The sequence below is a fragment of the Ornithodoros turicata genome, chromosome 5 (assembly GCF_037126465.1).
Source record: "Ornithodoros turicata isolate Travis chromosome 5, ASM3712646v1, whole genome shotgun sequence".
Lineage (NCBI taxonomy): Eukaryota > Metazoa > Arthropoda > Arachnida > Ixodida > Argasidae > Ornithodoros > Ornithodoros turicata.
The window spans coordinates 15,411,868-15,434,418 of NC_088205.1; the positions used below are offsets into that span (position 1 = coordinate 15,411,868).

General features: G+C 45.5%; 1 protein-coding gene and 1 long non-coding RNA gene across 3 annotated transcripts in view; one reads left to right on the forward strand and one right to left on the reverse strand.

Annotated features, from left to right (window-relative positions):
- LOC135394108 (uncharacterized) overlaps nucleotides 1-22,551 on the forward strand; it is a 120,831-nt gene that overhangs the window by 76,540 nt on the left and 21,740 nt on the right. The window lies entirely within an intron of this gene.
- Nucleotides 1-22,551, reverse strand: part of LOC135394107 (solute carrier family 35 member F3-like) — a 150,836-nt gene that overhangs the window by 74,410 nt on the left and 53,875 nt on the right. Inside the window, exon 1 of one of the 2 annotated variants that reach the window (XM_064624620.1) lies at nucleotides 2,586-2,689. The exons of the other annotated variant lie outside the window; for it this stretch is intronic. Within the exon in view, the coding sequence (XP_064480690.1) occupies nucleotides 2,586-2,673 (88 nt within the window). The 5' untranslated portion in view covers nucleotides 2,674-2,689. Of the gene's footprint in view, nucleotides 1-2,585; nucleotides 2,690-22,551 lie in introns of those variants that run through there. 2 annotated transcript variants of the gene reach the window in all.

The window sequence follows — 22,551 nt, forward strand, 5'->3', positions numbered from 1 at the left end:
GCAACCGCGGGGGCACAATCCGCATCCGCAGCACTGTCATTGGCTCAATCCGCATCCGCACCCGCACATCCCGACGCCTATCCGCATACCCGCCGATATACCCGCAACCCAATGCGTACGCATGTTTCAGTTATGCCGCATGATCGTGACACCACGAAATGATTTAATGATGCTAAGGATACTGTCCGGTAGCGAGCCACTTTTCCAATGCGTACGCTGTGTCCACTGCTGACATGGTTGCCAGCTTACTGATGCGAAGTGTACCAGTCTTGGTGTCGAAAGAGAGCCAAAGTTAACCCTATGTGGCAAACAACAACAACAACAACAACTTTATTTTGAGATGATGAGTTGGATATGGAACGGCTTGGAAAGTATTTTGGGCCAAATGTTCGCCATGAATTGGGTAATACACCAAAATACGACGGGTTGGTTTTGCGCCTGCGGGTATTGCGGGTATACCCGCGTAATCCGCGGAGGTAGTGCGGGTCTACCCGCACCTTACCCGCGAACCGCGATGACACCGAAATGTGTACCCGCAAAGAACAAACTTGCGCGGGTACCCGCGGATACCCGCGGGTATACCCGCACCACACTCATCTTTAGCTATGAGTACTGCTCGCACTTCTCAACAACTCTGGCAGTGACCGCCCTAGATCGTAACTTTCGGCAGTCATCATTCCTTCATCTGTTCTCACCATCTCATCTCATCCTGGCTACAGTCGTGACGCAGCCCACATTCGTGAGGCCAACAACGGCAAGCCGGTTTTCGTCACCACCACTACCACCACCACCAAGCCTTTTAAAGTGATCGTACAGCAGGTAGACGGCTCAAGGTAGACGAAATATGATTGGATGTATTGATATTACGCAAGCCTTTCCTGTGCTTCATGATATCAGAATCCTCATCCGAGGTGTCTTAATCTTGAGAGTGATCCGAAAGATGAATGACGGAAGACATGCAATGGCTTGTTAGCTTCCGTAGAAATGTTTCTAAGGAATCTGGCCTCATTGAGCACTAGAAATCATTTAAATCTCCCAGTCATGACATATTTCACGGAAATTGAACATCCCAGCGTAACTATATCCTTTCGAAAACGTGTGGTGACTGGTGAATCCTATTGAGTCTGAAGGATGTCGCACTCCCTTAATGGTTCCGCATGTTTGCTTTATGAAACTCGGTGCGTATTCTATTGTTGTCCGTTTTTTCTGTACCAGACTGGTCCAGACGCGATTTAAAATCTATAAATACGCGAAGAAGACAAAAGGAACGAAAAAGAGAACACATGTTTTCGACACGGATAGGAGGGGGAATATAGGTTTATTGCAAAGAAAAAACAAAGAGCCACGGATAGGAATAAGGTTCATACTGTATCCGTTAATTTAGTTTTCTGTTTTCTTTTTCTTTTTGTTCTTTCTTGATGGTAAAACTTTCGGAAACGGTCATGTGAACCTACACTAATGACGAGCATGTCTTGACATGACGGTGGTATGACGGGATGAAACGGAGCTCAGAACAGTTTGCAAAGTTCCTTATGTTGCGCACTGCTTCCTATACACATACCAAAGTGCAAAGTTGGGGTAGTTGGTGTGACATTACTAGTTTAGGCTGCCAAGGGGGACGTCGGACAAAGTAGGAGACACGACAACAGAAACAGCTTACTCTCAACTGACGAAATTTAATGCAAGGAACAAAAACATCAGAACTACAAGATATGATGACGTCAACAGCAATGACAGCAGGGTTAGCACACTCATACGGCGATATCACGATCTGTGCGACTGTCAGTTAGATAACCACATTCCGCAGAAGACAAGGCTATTGAAGGGGAGCTAACACACTCGGGACCATGCTGAAAAATGTTGAAGGCCGCGATCCTATACACATCTCATGCAAACACCAAGAATCATGGAAACCGGACTTCCTCGAATAATACTGCATAAGGCAAGAAATGTGGAGGGAGTACTACCATAGTGCTCTGATTTCTCTCTCTATATATATATTTTTTTAAAATTATTTTGCGATCATTACTGAGGCTTTACATTCAGCACAAAGATTTCAGCATTCTTCCGTGTAATTTGCCTTCTAACATTTACACGAACCTCGGTGCTTGTACACGGATTAACACAACATCGTAAGTTTACTTTTTGGTGTCGGTGGTTGTTACTCTTTATTATGTTAATTATTTTTTTCATGGTGATTACAACATCTTACTAAAGACAGCACGGGAAGCTTCAGCTTCGCACAACGAAGTTTTCTCAGTTTCTTTTCCGACGGATATGTTGGCACAGATCATCCTGAAGCGGGACCAGTAGGTACACTAACCACCTGTCTTCCCCATCTAGGTACCGCTCATAATCGCAGTTGCTTCGCCGTGCTGACAGGAAGTTAGTGCACACGCAGACACCCAGAAGCAGGAACACGAACGGGTAATAAAAAATAAAAATTCTCGACCTAATCTCCCAAGAACCACCGACGACCCCTTCCGAAAAATTGGAATCAACTAGTCAATTCCCCAAGAAAATTTACTTAACACAGCGACTTAATAAAAAAAACATCGATAGGAGAAGAGAGAAGTTTAACTCACTGCACCGGCTGTCGAAAGAATCTCCACCGAACAAATAACTCACTTCCGACGGGGCACGGCACAGCGGGCCCTGCACAGGCCCCTCCATGCGAGAGACACAGGCGCCCGACGCTCGGACCCGATGATTAACACGGCGGAGGAGAGGGATGCGAAAGGTACGGGGATGGGTGGGGATACACCCAGGCATCGATTCGGGGAGAGGGGAGAGGATAAGGAGGAGGGGGAGTGGGCGGCGGTTGGACCCCGTGGTTTGCGCGCGCGGTTTTGGCAAAATCACGTTCTCGCGTTCCATATGGCGCTGGAATGTGGGCGCGTTCGGGAAATGTTTTTGCCTCTTATTCCTTTTTTTCCCCTTACTTCGTTTCTGAGTGTAGGTGTGGGATATGTGCGGCAATTTACTTGGAGCTAAGGAAAGGTATGAGGGACGCAAGGTGAAAGGAATGAGAGGAAACGCACTTAGTTTGATTGAGGAAGAACGGCGGGAAAAGGGAGTATTGTTTAAAGGAAGGAATGTGCCGGGGGTAAGATGAAGAAAGTGGAAGAGGAATGCGCAAGGAGGAAATTAAGGTGGTCTGGACCGCTCGAGATACGGGGGTAGGGACTTAGTAAAATGAGGTGGTATAGACAACGTGTTTTCTGTTTGGTTCCCGGTGAATGTTCGAGGAAAGAAAAGCTACGGTTGTCTCGCTTCCTTTCTCTGTTACTAAAAATAGATGGGAATACTAATATAGCTTAAAATAACTTGTTCAGACGCGCTGGGGAGGCACGGCTTTATAAGAGATTTACATATATTAATGCATGATAATATCTAATAATCATACATAGAATCTTTGCGAGCCACAATTCACGCGGAATAAAGTAATACATCTAACCGACTTCTTATACAAAAATATGGAGCTTTCTCTTAGATAATCCAACATAATTAAGTATATTGTATTATTTATTCACTAATATAAATGTACAGTAATACGTACCATAATAAAAAAAACTTATAAAAATATAAGTAATTTTAGTAATTTTTAAATTTAAAAATATAAAAAATATAATAAATTTACGCTTTTCACATTTTCACTTCCCACGTGACATGTTTATACGAAGATAAGTAGATATTCCGAAGGCATTCCGCCGGTCGCCAAAGGAAATTACCTAATGGAAGTGAATTCCCGTGTTAAGGGAATAATTAGCCCTCACCCCCCCTCGTCCCTAGTGGGCGGAGCTCACATATTCTCAAAGCAATCGTTTGCTAATACTCGCCTTAACGATCACTGACATGTACCCAAGCTAATACGTTGAAACGTGACCCTGCTGACAGAATGGGGCCTGTAGCGGTTATGCTTGATTTCATTTCACCGAATGTCATTTATGAGAGGAAGATAATTGATGTCAGACGGCAACTTATAATCCCGTGAATCGTAGTATAAGTTGAATGTGCCGTCTTAAATCGGAATGGCTGATGTTGAGAGTATCATTTTTTCGAGTTAAACACCGACACAAGAAACCGTTTCGATCTAACACTGTTTGACTGCGTGTTGACACCGCGAAGCAGATGTGGCTGCGAGCGGTGTACAAAAGTGGGCAGGTAGAGGTCAGAACACGACCTACTAGATTATAACGACCATGTCAGGCGCACCCCTTCTATGCGCCGCATTTTTGGAAGGTAGCGGTGGCGCTTCTGATCGTCCCAGTTATTGCTTCCTCAACTTCTACAATACGTTGTACTTCAGCTTACCTCAGTATTTCTGTACAAGCGGTGGACGTTCCACAGATGTTTCATTCTGAGGTTGATTATCATCATCATTCTAGGGCTATCATCTGTTTTTTATCTAGGGTTTTCATAAGGGCTATCGCTGTCCTCTGCTACGGTAGTCGTACACACGCTTCTGCGCGTTCAGAATTCAAATTTCCATCGTCCAATCGTGTTGTGCCGATCAGCAGCGCCCCTGGCGGATCGTGCGGACAGGCTCCTCATAGGGTTTTCTGATTGTGACATGGTTGTTGTAATCTAGTAGGTCGTGGGTCAGAATGGCAAAAAAGGAAGGGGAGCTCCCGCGGGATCAGTATACGTCCTGTGCCGACTTGGTGGAACTGTGCCACCATCCGTTTGGAAAATTTGTCGTGAAATTTAATACGCTTCTGCAGTTTCGTCACCAGCTACGACTATTACTTGGTTAATTGACGATTAGTAATTGTTCGATTTGTACTATTAATCAACGGTTTTAGTTTCGTTTTCTTCGCTGTATTATCTGTGCTGTAAGTTCCAAATTTCCATACTTCACTGCACTGGACTAATGGACGAACTCTAATAGGACAACTTTCCATCATCATCATCATCACTTTCTCATCCCTTCCACAAGCGCAATGGGGCAGGGTACCGCCATAACGGCGGAGAATGACCCACCACATCATCCCATTTATTTGTGAGTGTGTGTGCGTGTATACTTAAAGTTCTGTCATCAAGTCGGCAGATCACACAACTGAAAGGGACACTCTAAATCATCATCCCCTCACCCTTTCGCAATAGCAACGGGACAGTGTACAGCCACACAGGCGGTCAATAGTCCACCCCATCAACATCCACGTATATACTATATGTGTTTGCTTACTTATCTTATATGTACGCACAAAACTACAACTTAACTGGAAACAAATTGTCCTACGATTCTGTACCGCCTCTAACGCGTATTCTGCGGCTGGCTAAAACACAACTCGATGAAAAACATATTCGTGAACCTTCGTCGCAATTCAACAAGCAACCATATAGCGTTGATCCTACTGCGCAAGCGACCGTCCCAAAGACACAACAAAACTGTCAGCACTTTATACACGTCTTGAACGGGAGCTTAGAATCTTCAGTAAGTTGTGCAGCAGACCTGTGGTGGTGTCGCTTTCGCCGCTACGTTATCTGAATCGAAGCCTCGTTCGTGGAAGGCAAGTGTTTAGCGTCGATAATGCTTCGTGCTACAACTCCGTCGCGGCTTGGCATTGACTGATCACATCCTGAGGCCCTTAGGGCGTGGCGCCGTCCACGCAAAATCAGGGCGACGAAAGCAGAAGGAAGAACGTGTGAGACCAAGTTGATCAAATAGAATGTAAAAAAAAAAAAAAAAAAAAAAAAACTCCGCATTACGTATATGACGTCCGATATCTCTAGGATATGGACTCTGACGTGCCCATTTTAGAGCTCGAAGATATACAATTTTTTTGCTTAGTAATGTATCCCAACATATTGGAATACAGGTGCGGTACACATGTCTTCCAACATTTTTAATGAAATGAGTACTTATTACTTATTATATATTTGTAGCATGGACTAAAAATACGGGGCGTTTTTTTTTAATCCTTCACATCATTGCTATGAGATGTACCTAGACGCTGTTTTTACAGGTCGGTAATGCTGCTGGGTGGACATTCTGTGGGAAAGAGCATGGAACTACTGGACAACTAAATTCCTAAAATTCAATAATTAAGTTACTATTTGGATGTTTTCGGGGAAATGTTGCGAGATAACTGAACTCGAGAGATCCCTTATTTCAATCCATTCTCGTTTTTAAGTAGATTCTAAAACGTGCTTTGAGGCATAAATCGCAAAATTTTGCTATGCAAATGAGCCGAAACTGAAATCACGCACTTCTGGAGCGCAAAAAAGAAAAAAAAAAAGAAAAGGGAAAGGGCGTTCGCGTCGGAGGGTTACGTGTTTTGTAGCGATCGAGCTGACAAAAAAAAAAAAAAAAAGAAAAACGCGGACCTGTTGGCCAGATAAGCCAAAGCGATGTCATTTCTGCGCTAGAGAAGTGCATGTAGTTCTGCTTTTGCCTCATTTGCATGCTAGAGTTTCGCTATTTATATCTCAAAGTACGTGCTCGTTTCAAGATTTTTTGAGAAAGCGGGTGGATGCAAACAATGGTCCCGTCCAGTTCTGCGGTCTCACATTTTCGCGAAGACATCTAATTAAAAAAATTAATGAAGGAACGAAATTTTAGGTAATTAGCCGTCCAGTAGTTACACGCTCTTTCCCACTGGATGTCCGCCTGGCCGCGTAACGCTCGCGCTAAAAAGCGTCCGTGCTGCTCTCACAGATTTAAAAAAAATATATGTAAATGATTACAAAACTGATATAATGTAAAAGAAAAATATATTATCATGTTGCAAAGTACACTGTAAAAACAGCTTGACCGCTCTAATTGAAAATATTATATCGTTCTGTTTCTTGGTTTGTTGAAAGTCGGAAGCCTTTTTGTCAGAAGTAACATACATCCGAATTGACAAAGGCGGCGTAGGTTTGGGAAAAACAAATTTACCGTCGGCTTTTAGGAGTACGGCGGCGCAAAAATGGCCTAGTCCAGTCAGCGCACGGCGAACGGCCGTGAGCCCACCCAGCCCTTGTTATGGGTGGGAAAAAAGAAACTACCGTCGACTATGACTAGCACGACGACGGAAAAAACCGATCTTCAACTTCTACTTACGATTTTCAACAAATCAGAGGACGACAGCATGCTGAATGACGGTTGGTTCTTGTGCGTGTTCTACGTTCAGCTTATATTCTTGAAGTGTATAGTATCGTGTATGTATAGTGTATAGTGTATATTGTATATAGTATATGTATATATCGTATGGCGCAGTACTTGCGCTAGAAACATAGTATACGAGGGGTGTTCAAGTCAAACCGGAACTTTTCATTTTTCGCAAATGTAAAATGATCTTACAGGCGAGAAATTAGTTTTATTTTTCACCGTAATCTCCAGCTGCACTAATGCACTTGTTCCAGCGTTTCACGACGGCTTGGATGCCAGCAGCGTAGAAATCATTACCGGCGCGTAGCAGCCATGGTCGGACCGCATTCTTGACCTCGTCGTCGCAGCTGAAGTGGCGGCCCCCAAGGAACGCCTTCAGTGGCCCGAAGAGATGGAAATCGTTGCGGGCGAGGTCTGGACTGTAAGGGGGATGTGGCAGCAACTCCCAGCCAAGTTCCTGTAAGGTGCGTGTCGTGAGATGTGCGGTATGCGGGCGTGCATTGTCCTGTAGGAGGAGGATTCCTTTGGTGATGTGGCCCGGTCGCTTTTGCTTCAGCGCCTTATGCACATCCCTGAGAACCTGGCAGTAATATGCACTATTGATGGTGGTACCATTGGGCACATGAACAACGCCAGCCTCGTCCCAGAAAACCGTGGCCATGACCTTACCCGCAGACGGGGTGCTTCGGAACTTCTTGGGAGCTGGCGAGCCCAGATGCTTCCATTGTTTTGATGCGCGTTTAGACTCAGGAGTGAAATTGTGCACCCACGTTTCATCGCACGTGATGATCCGATCAAGGAACGGCTGTCGAAACTGGACGAAACTGAACGAAACTGAACGAAACTGGAGGTGTTCATGAATGATAGTGTTCAACGTTCCCACAGAAAGGTCCGTCTTTCGAGCCAGTTCGAGACATGTTATCCGTCAGTCCTTGAAGCTCAGGCGCTCCACAAGTTGGATGTTCTCAGGAACTCTGACACTGGGCTCTGAGCCGCCCCGGCCGGGGTCGTCCTGCACTGATGTACGGCCATCTCGGAACCGTTTGCACCACTCAAACGCTTTGCTGCGGTTAAGTGTATCGTGGCCATACTGGGCCTGAAGTCTTCTGTGAATTTCAGATAACTTTACAGCTTCATTCACGAGAAACTTTATGACAATTCGCTGTTCGATGTGCGCGCTCACTCGTTGTCGGCCATCTTGTCCAGCACGTTTCTTCTGTTTTGCACAAACTTTGGACCACCACGTGGTGAACGCGGAGGCCTGTCGTGTGTGAAAATGGCAAAAAAGAAGTAGCGCGAGCCATTTGTACACTCAGGAGACAGAAAGTCCCGGTTTGACTTGAACACCCCTCGTAGTATAGCACTGGATGGCGCAGTATAGCATAGCGTAGTATTCTGCTCTGTACCGCAAAATACAACAGCATAGTTTAGTACGGTATTGTATGGCACAGTCTAACATACCATAGAAGTACCATATGCCATAACAAAGAGGGAGTGTGCGCCTTTTCGTGTCAATTTAGATATGTGATAATTGACACAAAAAGGTGTACGCCCCCTCACTCTTTGAATCAGAAACGATAACCATATCGTTCGTGGCAATGGTTGGCGCACAGCGTGCTATGCTGTGAAGTTCTGGTTTTAGAGTGTAAACTGTATGGCAGGCTCACATAGGCTCACGTAGACGTATAATAGCCTCGTATGCATATCAACCCTCCTGTCTCTCTCTCCTTCCTTCTATTCTCTCCCCCTGTCCACGTCTGTACACCCCTTATAGCTGCAGTTGCTTAGTGGTGCTAACATCAGATTAAAACGAATTAAAATTAAGCCTTAGTAATTACGGAACACTTCCGCTTCCAAAGGTATACCTGTCGACGCAGGTAAACCTCACGTTCAACAAAGCGCCAACAACGAAGAAGGTAACGCGGGTCGACAAGGAGTCGATGCAAGCTACGTCGCTGCAGTAAGCTGTTAAGTATCGGTTCTGGCGAAGCTACTCTCCACATGAGGTAGCGATTCCCGCCCTCTTGAGTGACTAAAAGCATCGCGAAAGACGACATCTCTAGGCTTTTTTCTTTTTTCTTTCTCTGAGACAGGAAGCCATCACCACATCGAAAGCTTTATGCGACCTTATATATTGCTTCGGTTCTTACCAAGATCCGTCGAATTTTTCGCTCGATGAAGCAGTTTTGAGAACCCCATAGAAAAGGCGTAGGCACAAAGGAAGGGACGTTTATGTCTTGTAAGTACAACTGAAATTCATTTATGTGTTTTCGAGTCTGGTTCGTCCGACAACTTTCCCTGTAGAAATTGAAATTTGAAGTTAACCCTACAAGAAGACAGTCGAAAAAGTGTTGCACTACTAATTATTTATTGTAATTTACCGTCAGTTCCTGTAGGTATTCAAAAATACGCAGCTCCAAAAACAACGTCCTTCGCTTTGAAAAAGACAGCTACAAACAGCTTTATTTTTTCTTCAAATCAAATCGAACCAATAGCTACAGAAATCCACTGTAAAGGTTGTTTCCTGGCAGCATGCATCTCAATGCGGCAAAGACAACTTTACACCGACCGCATTTTCGCTTTTCTTACTTGCTTTTCGCGCATTTGTTTTTCCCGAGGGCAAACACGTAACACCTCTTAGCGTGATGAGTTGTATTAATTACAAATTACGCGAATTTATTTACTTTCGATGCGAATTGACTCGTAAAAGTTTCCGAATTGCTCTATGCCGAATTCATCGCTGTACCCTATCCCACCCTGCAAACCCCGCACTCGCTTCTGCGTCTGCCTTTATGCTGCTAGCGCAACTCAACGGCGCACTCTGGAAACTACGTGGTCGTTTGCTCCCTCCCTGCCCGATAGATGGAGCTGGCGAGGCAGCCACTTTGCTATCTCGAAGTTGGGCTCCCAGCTCGGATCCGAAGGTGGCTAATTCAGACGATGAGCGACTTTTGTTGTGGTGCCACCTCTCGTAGCATTCAGTAATTGCATACATCCATGTGATTCGCGACACGTGCACCGATCGTTAAATGTACGCGTTCGAATGCGCAGGTAGTTCTCGTTAGGGCATGATTCATGGAACGCGCTAACAGCGACTGTTAGTGGGCCACTTGCTTTCCTTCCAAACATGCGTGTGTGTGTTGGGGTTACGTTCGCTCCAAACGGATTGCTTTTCTGCGTGATTCCCCTTTGATAATGAGGGCGCGGAAACACGAAATGCAATATAACAGTAAGCCTGTGGACGGTAACGGGCGCATTTTCGTCACCATTCCAGTTTTCGTCACTGCAGTAACTCCCCATTCATCATCTAAAATAAAGTTGTTGTTGTCACTGCAATGCTTGCGTTTTCTGTTTCTGATACGAGCCTTTCAATTACGTTTTCGTTACTGTTGTTGTATAAAAACAGTCGTTCCACTGGTTGTAGTACTGGCAGTAGAAAGTTATTTAATGCTCTGCCAGCACCCCCTTATAACCTAAGTGGTGCTTCGCGGTCACGCGTAACACCACACATGTAATTTGGCTTACGCAATATCCGTAGGTCACCCGGGATTTAAGAACAATCGGAAGAGACAGGTCTTCCTCCTATGTAGGGTGTCTTGCTTAAAATATGAATCCAGCAAGAGTAACCAGACCTCCTTCCAGGGTCGTATCCTCATGCGATGCTGGAAGTAGCAAACAGCACTGCCATGCCACAGTGAAATGAAAAAAAAAAAAAAAAATTCGTAGGCTTGAGTTCCTCACCATGCTACATCGTGGAGTCTACTGTGCAGATCTCTCCACACTTTAAAAACAGAACTTCACCGCATAGCCCACCCCTCTGCGCCACCAACGCTACGAACGATAGGACTATCGCTTTTGATTCGAATAGAGGAGGGGGCGTACGCCTTTGTAGGTCAACTTGGATATCTGATAATTGACACAAAAATGCCTACGCCCCCCCCCCCCCTCTTATTTTCGAATCAGAAGCGATAATCCTATCATTCGTGGTAATGGTTGCCGCAGAGCGTGCTTTGCGGTGAAGTTCTTTTCTCTTTCTTTAAAGTTGACGTATTCGCATCATGTGTTATGCAGACTGGAACGAAAGAGAAATGGATGCATCATGAAGATCCTATACACTAAAAACAGATGGTGGTGGTGGTGGGTGGTGATAGGGCTTGCCGTTGTCGGCCTCACGTATGTGGGCAACGTCACGACTGACGCCCTGGGGGAATGTGCGTCCTGGGCCGACTTCTAAGGGAACTGTGCCGACATATGTCTGAAAGCGTTTGAGGAAAATCCAGGAAAAACCCCAGACAGCACAGCCGGCACCGGGATTCGAACCCGGGTACTTCCCAGTCTCGACAGAGCTAAACAGAGCTAAACACAGAAACTAAAAACAGAGCTTCACCGCATAGCACGCTCCTAGCCAACCACACTCCCTAAACCACAACTAAAAGTAGTTAAAATTCTGTGTCTTGAGTACGATATTCAATACACGGGGTGTTTCACCTAAAGTGACAAAAAATTCTAACTGGCGACGTATAGTAGCCGGATGAATGTGGGACTTTCGGCAATTACCTCCCGGGAACTTTTGCCGCCATTTAGGAAGGCTTTGGACAATTTTTAATTGAGGGAAATTTATTTTTTTCAGTTGAACTTTGAAAATTGCCGAGCGAACCTCACTGTTTTTTACAGAAATATGAAGTCCCCCACGGATAACCACAGAACGAAAAAAACTAATCAGAGTATCGCAACAGAAATAGCCCTAAAAAATTGTAAAAATTTCGCTTTAGCGCTGCCTGCTTGATTGTCGCATAGAAGAGTGCACGGAAGTTGCGGGGAGAGGAGGAAGTGTTCCCGCCTCTTGTTTTACCGTTCTTCCCCGGCTTTGACCTTGATGCTGGTGACAACCGTCTTATCACAAAGAAGGCAAAACAAATGAAGGGGGGGACACTTCCTCTTCTAGACGCACATTACGCGCGCGCTGCGAAAATCAAGCAGGCGGGGCTAAAGAGTAATTTTTACTAATTTTTTTCGATTATTTCTGTTGCGATACTGTGCATAGTTTTTATTGGGTGCGCGGTTATCCGTGGAGGACTTCATATTTATGTAAAAAAAAAGTATACGGTTCGCTCGGCAATTTTCAAAGTTGAATTAAAAAAATAAATTTCCTGCAATTAAAAATTGTCCAAAGCCTTCCCAAATGATGGCAAAAGTTTCCAGAAGGTAATTGCCGAAGGTCCCACAATCTTTCGGCGAGTACGTCGCGACTTAGAATTTTTCATCACTTTAGGTGAAACACCCTTTCAGCCTTTCAACCATCAAAATGAACTTCACCGCGGAGCACGCTCCTAGCCAACCATTAACTCGAATGATATCGTTATCTTCCCTGATTTGTTAAAAAGGCGCGTTAAAAAGAGCCGTACGCCTTTTTTGTGACACTTACGCTGTTCATAATTGTCACAAAAAAGGCGTACGTCTCCCGTTTTCAACAAATCAGGGCAGATAACAATATCGTTCGAGATGATGATTGGCTAAGGAGCCTGCTATGCGGTGAAGTTCATTTCGTTAGTGTTTCAGTGACTTGGACTTGGAAATATAGGCACCACCCGAACATGACGAGGATGGCTTATATTTGAATGTGTGCCCAACAGGCTTTCTATCTGCATGCTTACATTTGCAGATTCCTATATTTGCAAATATGCATTCACAAACTTTATACAACAGGTGGCGAATTTTCCATTCATCATCGTCATTCTGTTTATTGTTGTTGTACATACGTAGATACATATTTATAACAGCGTGACAATAGTATGTAAAGACTATATGTAGCACAGTCAGGTCCGTCCGGTAGTGTAGAATTTAATTTTCCTATAACGAACTGTTTCCGTAGTGGTTTACGCAAATAGGATGAAGACTCATCGAGCGTGGCTAACGAACTATCCGAATTGTTTATACAAATAGGCTGAGCGCACATTCTGCGAACGGAATTCACGCTCGAATTTCTAAGTTATCGATTTGCTTCCAAATTTCTGCCTTGTTAAACCTTCGGACTAAGTGGTGGGCTGTGAACTCTTGCTTGTGTACCACTATCGATAATTGGAGCCCTTCTCTTGAGATTTTTTTTCTGGCAGAGACGGCACCATAGCAGACGTTGACATATGGAATGGGCAGCGAGAAAAAGTGGGAAAGGGCATGCCCAAGATTCGCGGACAAAAACTTGAAGCGTGCTTCGTCTGCATTACACGCATAGAAACATGCATAAGAAACGTATAATTTCATTTTGGCGGAGAACGCCGACACTTTTCACTGGTTCGCCACTGGATCCTGTGAGATCTACATACAATGAATTATGACGAAAAGGAATTATCCGTATATCTATAAACGCTTTTGTTCCCCCGGCGTTTGAAATCATACACATTGTACTCAATGGGACAGAAGTAGAATTCGCGCTCCATCGTGATTTCACAGTCTTATTACATCAAAATATACCCGCTTTAGGTAATTTTCCACTGCAGTTTCACAATTAGGGGGACCATGTTTGGCACCTAAAGTGAATGTCTTGGTTTTGTAGCGAGCCAATTTTGTTCCCGAGGGCATCAAAGTGCGACTAAAATGTGAGACATCACACTTAAAGAGGACTTAGCCTATCGACACTTTCGCATGTAGGAAAGCCGACTGTACATTTGAGCACGTGTAAATGGGAGGAGGAATTAAACTCGAAAGGGAGGGGAATTATCGGAGTTCAGCGCGCATTCTCCTCTGATAACCAGCACCACAAGACGGGTTTGATAAAAGCATCTACAAAATAAAGGTGTGCTTTCACGACCAAAGAGGCTGAAGGACATTTCTTGTGTCTTCTGCTTTAACAACAGAAAAGACAAGGCTGCAGGTACTGCGTTCCCCTGAGGCTCGTATTTTGGGAAATCGAACGCTCTCTTCTTAGTATCACTTTCTTCAAATCTTTCTGACGTTGTACTTAATGCGTTAAAAAGATGTACAAAAATTCTTATGCCTGTAGTGTACCGTTATTGCATTGTGACCTGCCCGCCGATGATTTCATTTTCATCTTTACCTTATCTGTGACGTCATGTTTTTGTATGTATGCAATGTATGCTTACTTTTATGTTTCACATTCTTTCTCCTCGCAGCCCCACCGGGGAGCATGGTTGCCACCAGTATGAAATTTGATGGGTACCTTAATGGCTGTAAAATCGTACACTTTGTCTAACGACGTTATATACCTCTATTTAGGAGAAGTGAAGGCAAAGCAAATTTTCTTTTGCTTTTCTTCATGCATACACTTGTCTCGGCGACAGAATGCTTAAGCTGTGCATGGCCGACACATTTTGTTCCTGAATGACACTCCCGCACAGCGCGTGCGGGAGCGTCATTCAGGAACAAAATGTGTATGTTATCTAAGTAAGGCATATGCCCCTATGTTCAACTCACTTAAATGCGTCGAATACAACTGCGCATATAATAGTGTTATGTCAATACTTTCTTGACTTCAAGCCGATCATGGCGTCGTACCTGTGCAGAAACTTAACACATTGCCAGAAGCGCGCTTTTTGATCATTCTTTTAAGCCGAACTCATTCGTGTCTGCGGGCCGCATTAAACCTTGGAGGAACTACGCGGGCCGCATACGGCTGCTTTGGGGTAGCTCGCTTCTGGTATACAGGGTGTCCCAGAAAACGTGTCATTGAATTCTAATAAAAAAAACTACGCCACTAGAATCATGCGGTCAACGGCATTTGTTCTTACTTGGTTTTTGCCACCTCCTGATGTGCATGTCATGTAACCTAAGTTTAATTATGTAAATTTTGTAAATGTAAAATTTGCGAGGTGAACCCTGAAATTTGCCAAGTAAAGGTAGCAGTTTTTTACCCCACCAACATGAAAAGCGTGCCGAATTCTGCAGTTTTCTGGGACACCCTGTAGATCATCGAATTCACTCAGGAGATCACCAAGCCTACCGGTCCATGTCTAGTAGGCTTTTAAGGCACTAATATTACAAATCGGCCTTGTGGGGTTTGCTCAGAATTTCGGTAGTGTACTAGTAATACTAATGGATTAAAAATCTAACGCTGAGACAGGTTTAGAGAGTCATTAACCAAGACGTCGAAGGCAACACCGAGGTAGACAGGAAATATCGAACTTTCAACTTTTGATCATATCATTAGAGTTCGAAATAACTTAGTTTCTGCGCAACGCAGAACGAATAAATCGTTTGATTGGAGTCCCTGACATCTTATTTGTGAGATTCCCATACCTGTATACAAAAAAAGAGACACTAATCATGAACCGGTGCACCGTACCAAATCAGCGCTGTTTCCAGAAACGCCCTGACCAAACAGCTCGCCTAAGGTGAAGTAATTGCGTGCTTCCAGTGACTTGTACGCTTTCATAATATCACCTATGAACCGGCTCGGCGAAAATATTAGATAAACTACAGTGTGATTGTGATCGGCGGCATATTTTGTGGCTGGGCTGTCCAGTTGTCGATGTGTAGCGCAAAGAGATCGTCACGTTGTATACCGTTCATAAACAACTTGGTCTTGTAGCGACACGTGTTCGATTCCTTCATAGCTCTAAATTATACTGGTATTATGGAAGGAGACACTCGAGAGCGGTGTAGCAATGCAACACAGCTGATGTCGCACCTGCGGAAAGCATTCGCACGGCTGCGTTCATTTTATTTTTCCAATACCTCCTAGATATCATCAGGCCTGCGCGCATACGTCACCCCACGGAGGCCTGCCTCTCTTTGCGACCTGCTTCAAGTTTCCTTCTCGTTCGCTCTTTCGTCGACATCATAGCAGCGGGAACCGGTCCACTCGTCACAATCCCACTCGTCACCGGAAGACTCGTCACAGGATAACTGGTCACGCCGGCACCGGCCCTCTGGAACGAGGTCCTTTTGTCACCGGACCACTGGTGCAAGCTTGACCCCATTCCAAAGGGAATGCGTTTCACCGTATTTTACCAAAAGGATTAGTCCAGTGCCCGACCCGCACTTCCGCGAACCCGGATTCCGAAGACCGCTGACCGTACAAATTTCACGTCTTTGCTAAGGGCACGGAGAGCATGGAAGTGACGAAAACTCAGCGTGGGGCTCCGTTGCTGGGGCGCGGACAAAAGTTGAGAGACGGACCAAGGTTAGGTCAGGAGAGCCGTTTACGTATTTCACACGTTGGAGAGTGGGTCAGTTCATGTAGAATATGCACCCGTCGAGACTGACCAAGGTTAGGTCAGGAGAGCCTTTTACGTATTTCACACGTTGGGGAGTGGGTCAGTTCATGTAGAATATGCACCCGTCGAGACTGACCAAGGTTAGGTCAAAAGAGCCTTTTTCTATTTCACACGTTGGGGAGTGGGTCAGTTCATGTAGAATATGCACCCGTCGAGACTGACCAAGGTTAGGTCAAAAGAGCCTTTTACGTATTTCACACGTTGGGGAGTGGGTCAGTTCATGTAGAATATGCACCCGTCGAGACTGACCAAGGTTAGGTCAGGAGAGCCTTTTACGTATTTCACACGTTGGGGAGTGGGTCAGTTCATGTAGAATATGCACCCGTCGAGACTGACCAAGGTTAGGTCAAAAGAGCCTTTTACGTATTTCACACGTTGGGGAGTGGGTCAGTTCATGTAGAATATGCACCAGTCGAGACTGACCAAGGTTAGGTCAGGAGAGCCTTTTACGTATTTCACACGTTGGGGAGTGGGTCAGTTCATGTAGAATATGCACCCGTCGAGACTGACCAAGGTTAGGTCAGGAGAGCCTTTTACGTATTTCACACGTTGGGGAGTGGGTCAGTTCATGTAGAATATGCACCCGTCGAGACTGACCAAGGTTAGGTCAAAAGAGCCTTTTACGTATTTCACACGTTGGGGAGTGGGTCAGTTCATGTAGAATATGCACCCGTCGAGACTGACCAAGGTTAGGTCAGGAGAGCCTTTTACGTATTTCACACGTTGGGGAGTGGGTCAGTTCATGTAGAATATGCACCAGTCGAGACTGACCAAGGTTAGGTCAAAAGAGCCTTTTACGTATTTCACACGTTGGAGAGTGGGTCAGTTCATGTAGAATATGCACCAGTCGAGACTGACCAAGGTTAGGTCAAAAGAGCCTTTTACGTATTTCACACGTTGGGGAGTGGGTCAGTTCATGTAGAATATGCACTCGTCGAGACTGACCAAGGTTAGGTCAGGAGAGCCTTTTACGTATTTCACACGTTGGGGAGTGGGTCAGTTCATGTAGAATATGCACCCGTCGAGACTGACCAAGGTTAGGTCAGGAGAGCCTTTTACGTATTTCACACGTTGGGGAGTGGGTCAGTTCATGTAGAATATGCACCCGTCGAGACTGACCAAGGTTAGGTCAAAAGAGCCTTTTACGTATTTCACACGTTGGAGAGTGGGTCAGTTCATGTAGAATATGCACCAGTCGAGACTGACCAAGGTTAGGTCAAAAGAGCCTTTTACGTATTTCACACGTTGGAGAGTGGGTCAGTTCATGTAGAATATGCACCAGTCGAGACTGACCAAGGTTAGGTCAAAAGAGCCTTTTACGTATTTCACACGTTGGGGAGTGGGTCAGTTCATGTAGAATATGCACTCGTCGAGACTGACCAAGGTAAGGTCAAAAGAGCCTTTTACGTATTTCACACGTTGGGGAGTGGGTCAGTTCATGTAGAATATGCACCCGTCGAGACTGACCAAGGTTAGGTCAGGAGAGCCTTTTACGTATTTCACACGTTGGGGAGTGGGTCAGTTCATGTAGAATATGCACCCGTCGAGACTGACCAAGGTTAGGTCAGGAGAGCCTTTTACGTATTTCACACGTTGGGGAGTGGGTCAGTTCATGTAGAATATGCACCCGTCGAGACTGACCAAGGTTAGGTCAAAAGAGCCTTTTACGTATTTCACACGTTGGAGAGTGGGTCAGTTCATGTAGAATATGCACCAGTCGAGACTGACCAAGGTTAGGTCAAAAGAGCCTTTTACGTATTTCACACGTTGGGGAGTGGGTCAGTTCATGTAGAATATGCACCAGTCGAGACTGACCAAGGTTAGGTCAAAAGAGCCTTTTACGTATTTCACACGTTGGGGAGTGGGTCAGTTCATGTAGAATATGCACCCGTCGAGACTGACCAAGGTAAGGTCAAAAGAGCCTTTTACGTATTTCACACGTTGGGGAGTGGGTCAGTTCATGTAGAATATGCACCCGTCGAGACTGACCAAGGTTAGGTCAAAAGAGCCTTTTACGTATTTCACACGTTGGGGAGTGGGTCAGTTCATGTAGAATATGCACCCGTCGAGACTGACCAAGGTTAGGTCAAAAGAGCCTTTTACGTATTTCACACGTTGGGGAGTGGGTCAGTTCATGTAGAATATGCACCCGTCGAGACTGACCAAGGTTAGGTCAGGAGAGCCTTTTACGTATTTCACACGTTGGGGAGTGGGTCAGTTCATGTAGAATATGCACCCGTCGAGACTGACCAAGGTTAGGTCAGGAGAGCCTTTTACGTATTTCACACGTTGGGGAGTGGGTCAGTTCATGTAGAATATGCACCCGTCGAGACTGACCAAGGTTAGGTCAAAAGAGCCTTTTACGTATTTCACACGTTGGAGAGTGGGTCAGTTCATGTAGAATATGCACCAGTCGAGACTGACCAAGGTTAGGTCAAAAGAGCCTTTTACGTATTTCACACGTTGGGGAGTGGGTCAGTTCATGTAGAATATGCACTCGTCGAGACTGACCAAGGTAAGGTCAAAAGAGCCTTTTACGTATTTCACACGTTGGGGAGTGGGTCAGTTCATGTAGAATATGCACCCGTCGAGACTGACCAAGGTTAGGTCAAAAGAGCCTTTTACGTATTTCACACGTTGGGGAGTGGGTCAGTTCATGTAGAATATGCACCCGTCGAGACTGACCAAGGTTAGGTCAAAAGAGCCTTTTACGTATTTCACACGTTGGGGAGTGGGTCAGTTCATGTAGAATATGCTCCCGTCGAGACTGACCAAGGTTAGGTCAAAAGAGCCTTTTACGTATTTCACACGTTGGGGAGTGGGTCAGTTCATGTAGAATATGCACCCGTCGAGACTGACCAAGGTTAGGTCAAAAGAGCCTTTTACGTATTTCACACGTTGGGGAGTGGGTCAGTTCATGTAGAATATGCGCCCGTCGAGACTGACCAAGGTTAGGTCAATAGAGCCTTTTACGTATTTCACACGTTGGAGAGTGGGTCAGTTCATGTAGAATATGCACCCGTCGAGACTGACCAAGGTTAGGTCAAAAGAGCCTTTTACGTATTTCACACGTTGGGGAGTGGGTCAGTTCATGTAGAATATGCACCCGTCGAGACTGACCAAGGTTAGGTCAAAAGAGCCTTTTACGTATTTCACACGTTGGGGAGTGGGTCAGTTCATGTAGAATATGCGCCCGTCGAGACTGACCAAGGTTAGGTCAAAAGAGCCTTTTACGTATTTCGCACGTTGGGGAGTGGGTCAGTTCATGTAGAATATGCACCCGTCGAGACTGACCAAGGTTAGGTCAAAAGAGCCTTTTACGTATTTCACACGTTGGAAAGTGGGTCAGTTCATGTAGAATATGCACCTGTCGAGACTGACCAAGGTTAGGTCAAAAGAGCCTTTTACGTATTTCACACGTTGGGGAGTGGGTCAGTTCATGTAGAATATGCGCCCGTCGAGACTGACCAATTTTAGGTCAAAAGAGCCTTTTACGTATTTCACACGTTGGAGAGTGGGTCAGTTCATGTAGAATATGCACCCGTCGAGACTGACCAAGGTTAGGTCAAAAGAGCCTTTTACGTATTTCACACGTTGGGGAGTGGGTCAGTTCATGCAGAATATTCACCCTCAAGAGTGGCCAAGGTTAGGTTAAAAGAGCCTTTTACTATTTCACACGTTGGAGAGTGGGTCAGTTCATGTAGAATATGCACCTGTCGAGACTGACCAAGGTTAGGTCAGGAGAGCCTTTTACGTATTTCACACGTTGGGGAGTGGGTCAGTTCATGTAGAATATGCACCCGTCGAGACTGACCAAGGTTAGGTCAAAAGAGCCTTTTTCTATTTCACACGTTGGGGAGTGGGTCAGTTCATGTAGAATATGCACCCGTCGAGACTGACCAAGGTTAGGTCAAAAGAGCCTTTTACGTATTTCACACGTTGGGGAGTGGGTCAGCTCATGTAGAATATGCACCCGTCGAGACTGACCAAGGTTAGGTCAAATAAGCCTTTTACGTATTTCACACGTTGGGGAGTGGGTCAGTTCATGTAGAATATGCACCCGTCCAGACTGACCAAGGTTAGGTCAAAAGAGCCTTTTACTATTTCACACGTTGGGGAGTGGGTCAGTTCATGTAGAATATGCACCCGTCGAGACTGACCAAGGTTAGGTCAAAAGAGCCTTTTTCTATTTCACACGTTGGGGAGTGGGTCAGTTCATGTAGAATATGCACCCGTCGAGACGGACCAAGCTTAGGTCAAAAGAGCCTTTCACTATTTCACACGTTTAGGAGTGGGTCAGCTCATGTAGAATATGCACCCGTCCAGACTGACCAAGGTTAGGTCAGGAGAGCCTTTTACGTATTTCACACGTTGGGGAGTGCATCAGTTCATGTAGAATATGCACCCGTCCAGACTGACCAAGGTTAGGTCAAAAGAGCCTTTTACTATTTCACACGTTGGGGAGTGGGTCAGTTCATGTAGAATATGCACCCGTCGAGACTGATCAAGGTTAGGGCAAAAGAGCCTTTTACGTATTTCACACGTTGGGGAGTGGGTCAGTTCATGTGGAATACGCACCCGTCGAGACTGACCAAGGTTAGGTCAAAAGAGCCCTTTACTATTTCACACGTTGGGGAGTGGGTCAGTTCATGTAGAATATGCACCCCTCGAGTCTGATCAAGGTTAGGTCAGGAGAGCCTTTTACGTATTTCACACGTTGGGGAGTGGGTCAGTTCATGTAGAATATGCACCCGTCGAGACTGACCAAGGTTAGGTCAAAAGAGCCTTTTTTCTATTTCACACGTTGGGGAGTGGGTCAGTTCATGTAGAATATGCACCCGTCGAGACTGACCAAGGTTAGGTCAAAAGAGTCTTTTTCTATTTCACACGTTGGGGAGTGGGTCAGTTCATGTAGAATATGCATCCGTCGAGACGGACCAAGGTTAGGTCAAAAGAGCCTTTTACTATTTCACACGTTGGGGAGTGGGTCAGTTCATGTAGAATATGCACCCGTCGAGACTGACCAAGGTTAGGTCAAAAGAGCCTTTTTCTATTTCACACGTTGGGAGTGGGTCAGTTCATGTAGAATATGCACCCGTCGAGACGGACCAAGGTTAGGTCAAAAGAGCCTTTTACTATTTCACACGTTGAGGAGTGGTTCAGTTCATGTAGAATATGCACCCGTCGAGACGGACCAAGGTTAGGCCAAAAGAGCCTTTTTCTATTTCACACGTTGGGGAGTGGGTCAGTTCATGTAGAATATGCACCCGTCGAGACGGACCAAGGTTAGGTCAAAAGAGCCTTTTACTATTTCACACGTTGGGGAGTGGGTCAGTTCATGTAGAATATGCACCCGTCGAAACTGACCAAGGTTAGGTCAAAAGATCCTTTTACGTATTTCACACGTTGGGGGGTGGGTCAGTTCATGTAGAATATGCACCCGTCGAGACTGACCAAGGTTAGGTCAAAAGAGCCTGTTACTATTTCACACGTTGGGGAGTGGGTCAGTTCATGTAGAATGTGGACCCGTCGAGACTGACCAAGGTTAGGTCAAAGGGGGTCGGATTCGATCCCACCATCTCCAGATTTCAGCATGGCTTTCGAGTAGTCGGCAACGGATCCAATATCGAGTTGGCTGTTCCGCTGGTACTACATGGATACTAAAAAGAAAGAGAAAAGGTGTCATCGTCTCCCACAGTCTTGGAACCTGATACACCCTTGTTAACAACACATACTCACGTGACCGTGGCGAACAAACGCAACACGGCACGCGGACGGACAGAGACGGCGTTGTCTAGCAGCAGGCGAACGTTGTCTGTGTCTGTCCTTGTCCCATCGTTCATGATGCTTGCACTAAACCAGGGACGGTTGCCGAAAATATCGTTTGTAGTAGGGAATCGCCCCTGGCGATAAAATCCCACTCATCATCATCCTGCTGAGGAGTTAGTTACTTGTACCAAGGGTAATGGTAATGGTTACAGCTTTCACCAGGCGGAGACCCGTATGTTCGTGTGGCGCCATCTACACGCGGAAAAATCATGAATCGTTCCCGGATCTGTTTCCAGGACCTAAGAGCTCGACTTTTTGTTTCTGTTTCTGTTTCGAGACGGTTTTCGGTGGCAGTTCCGTTTCCGTTACTGTAGCAGAATTTCGTTTCCATTTCCGTTTCCCAGCTATTTTCGATACCGGTTCCAGTTTGTTTTTTCGAGACCGTTCCATCTG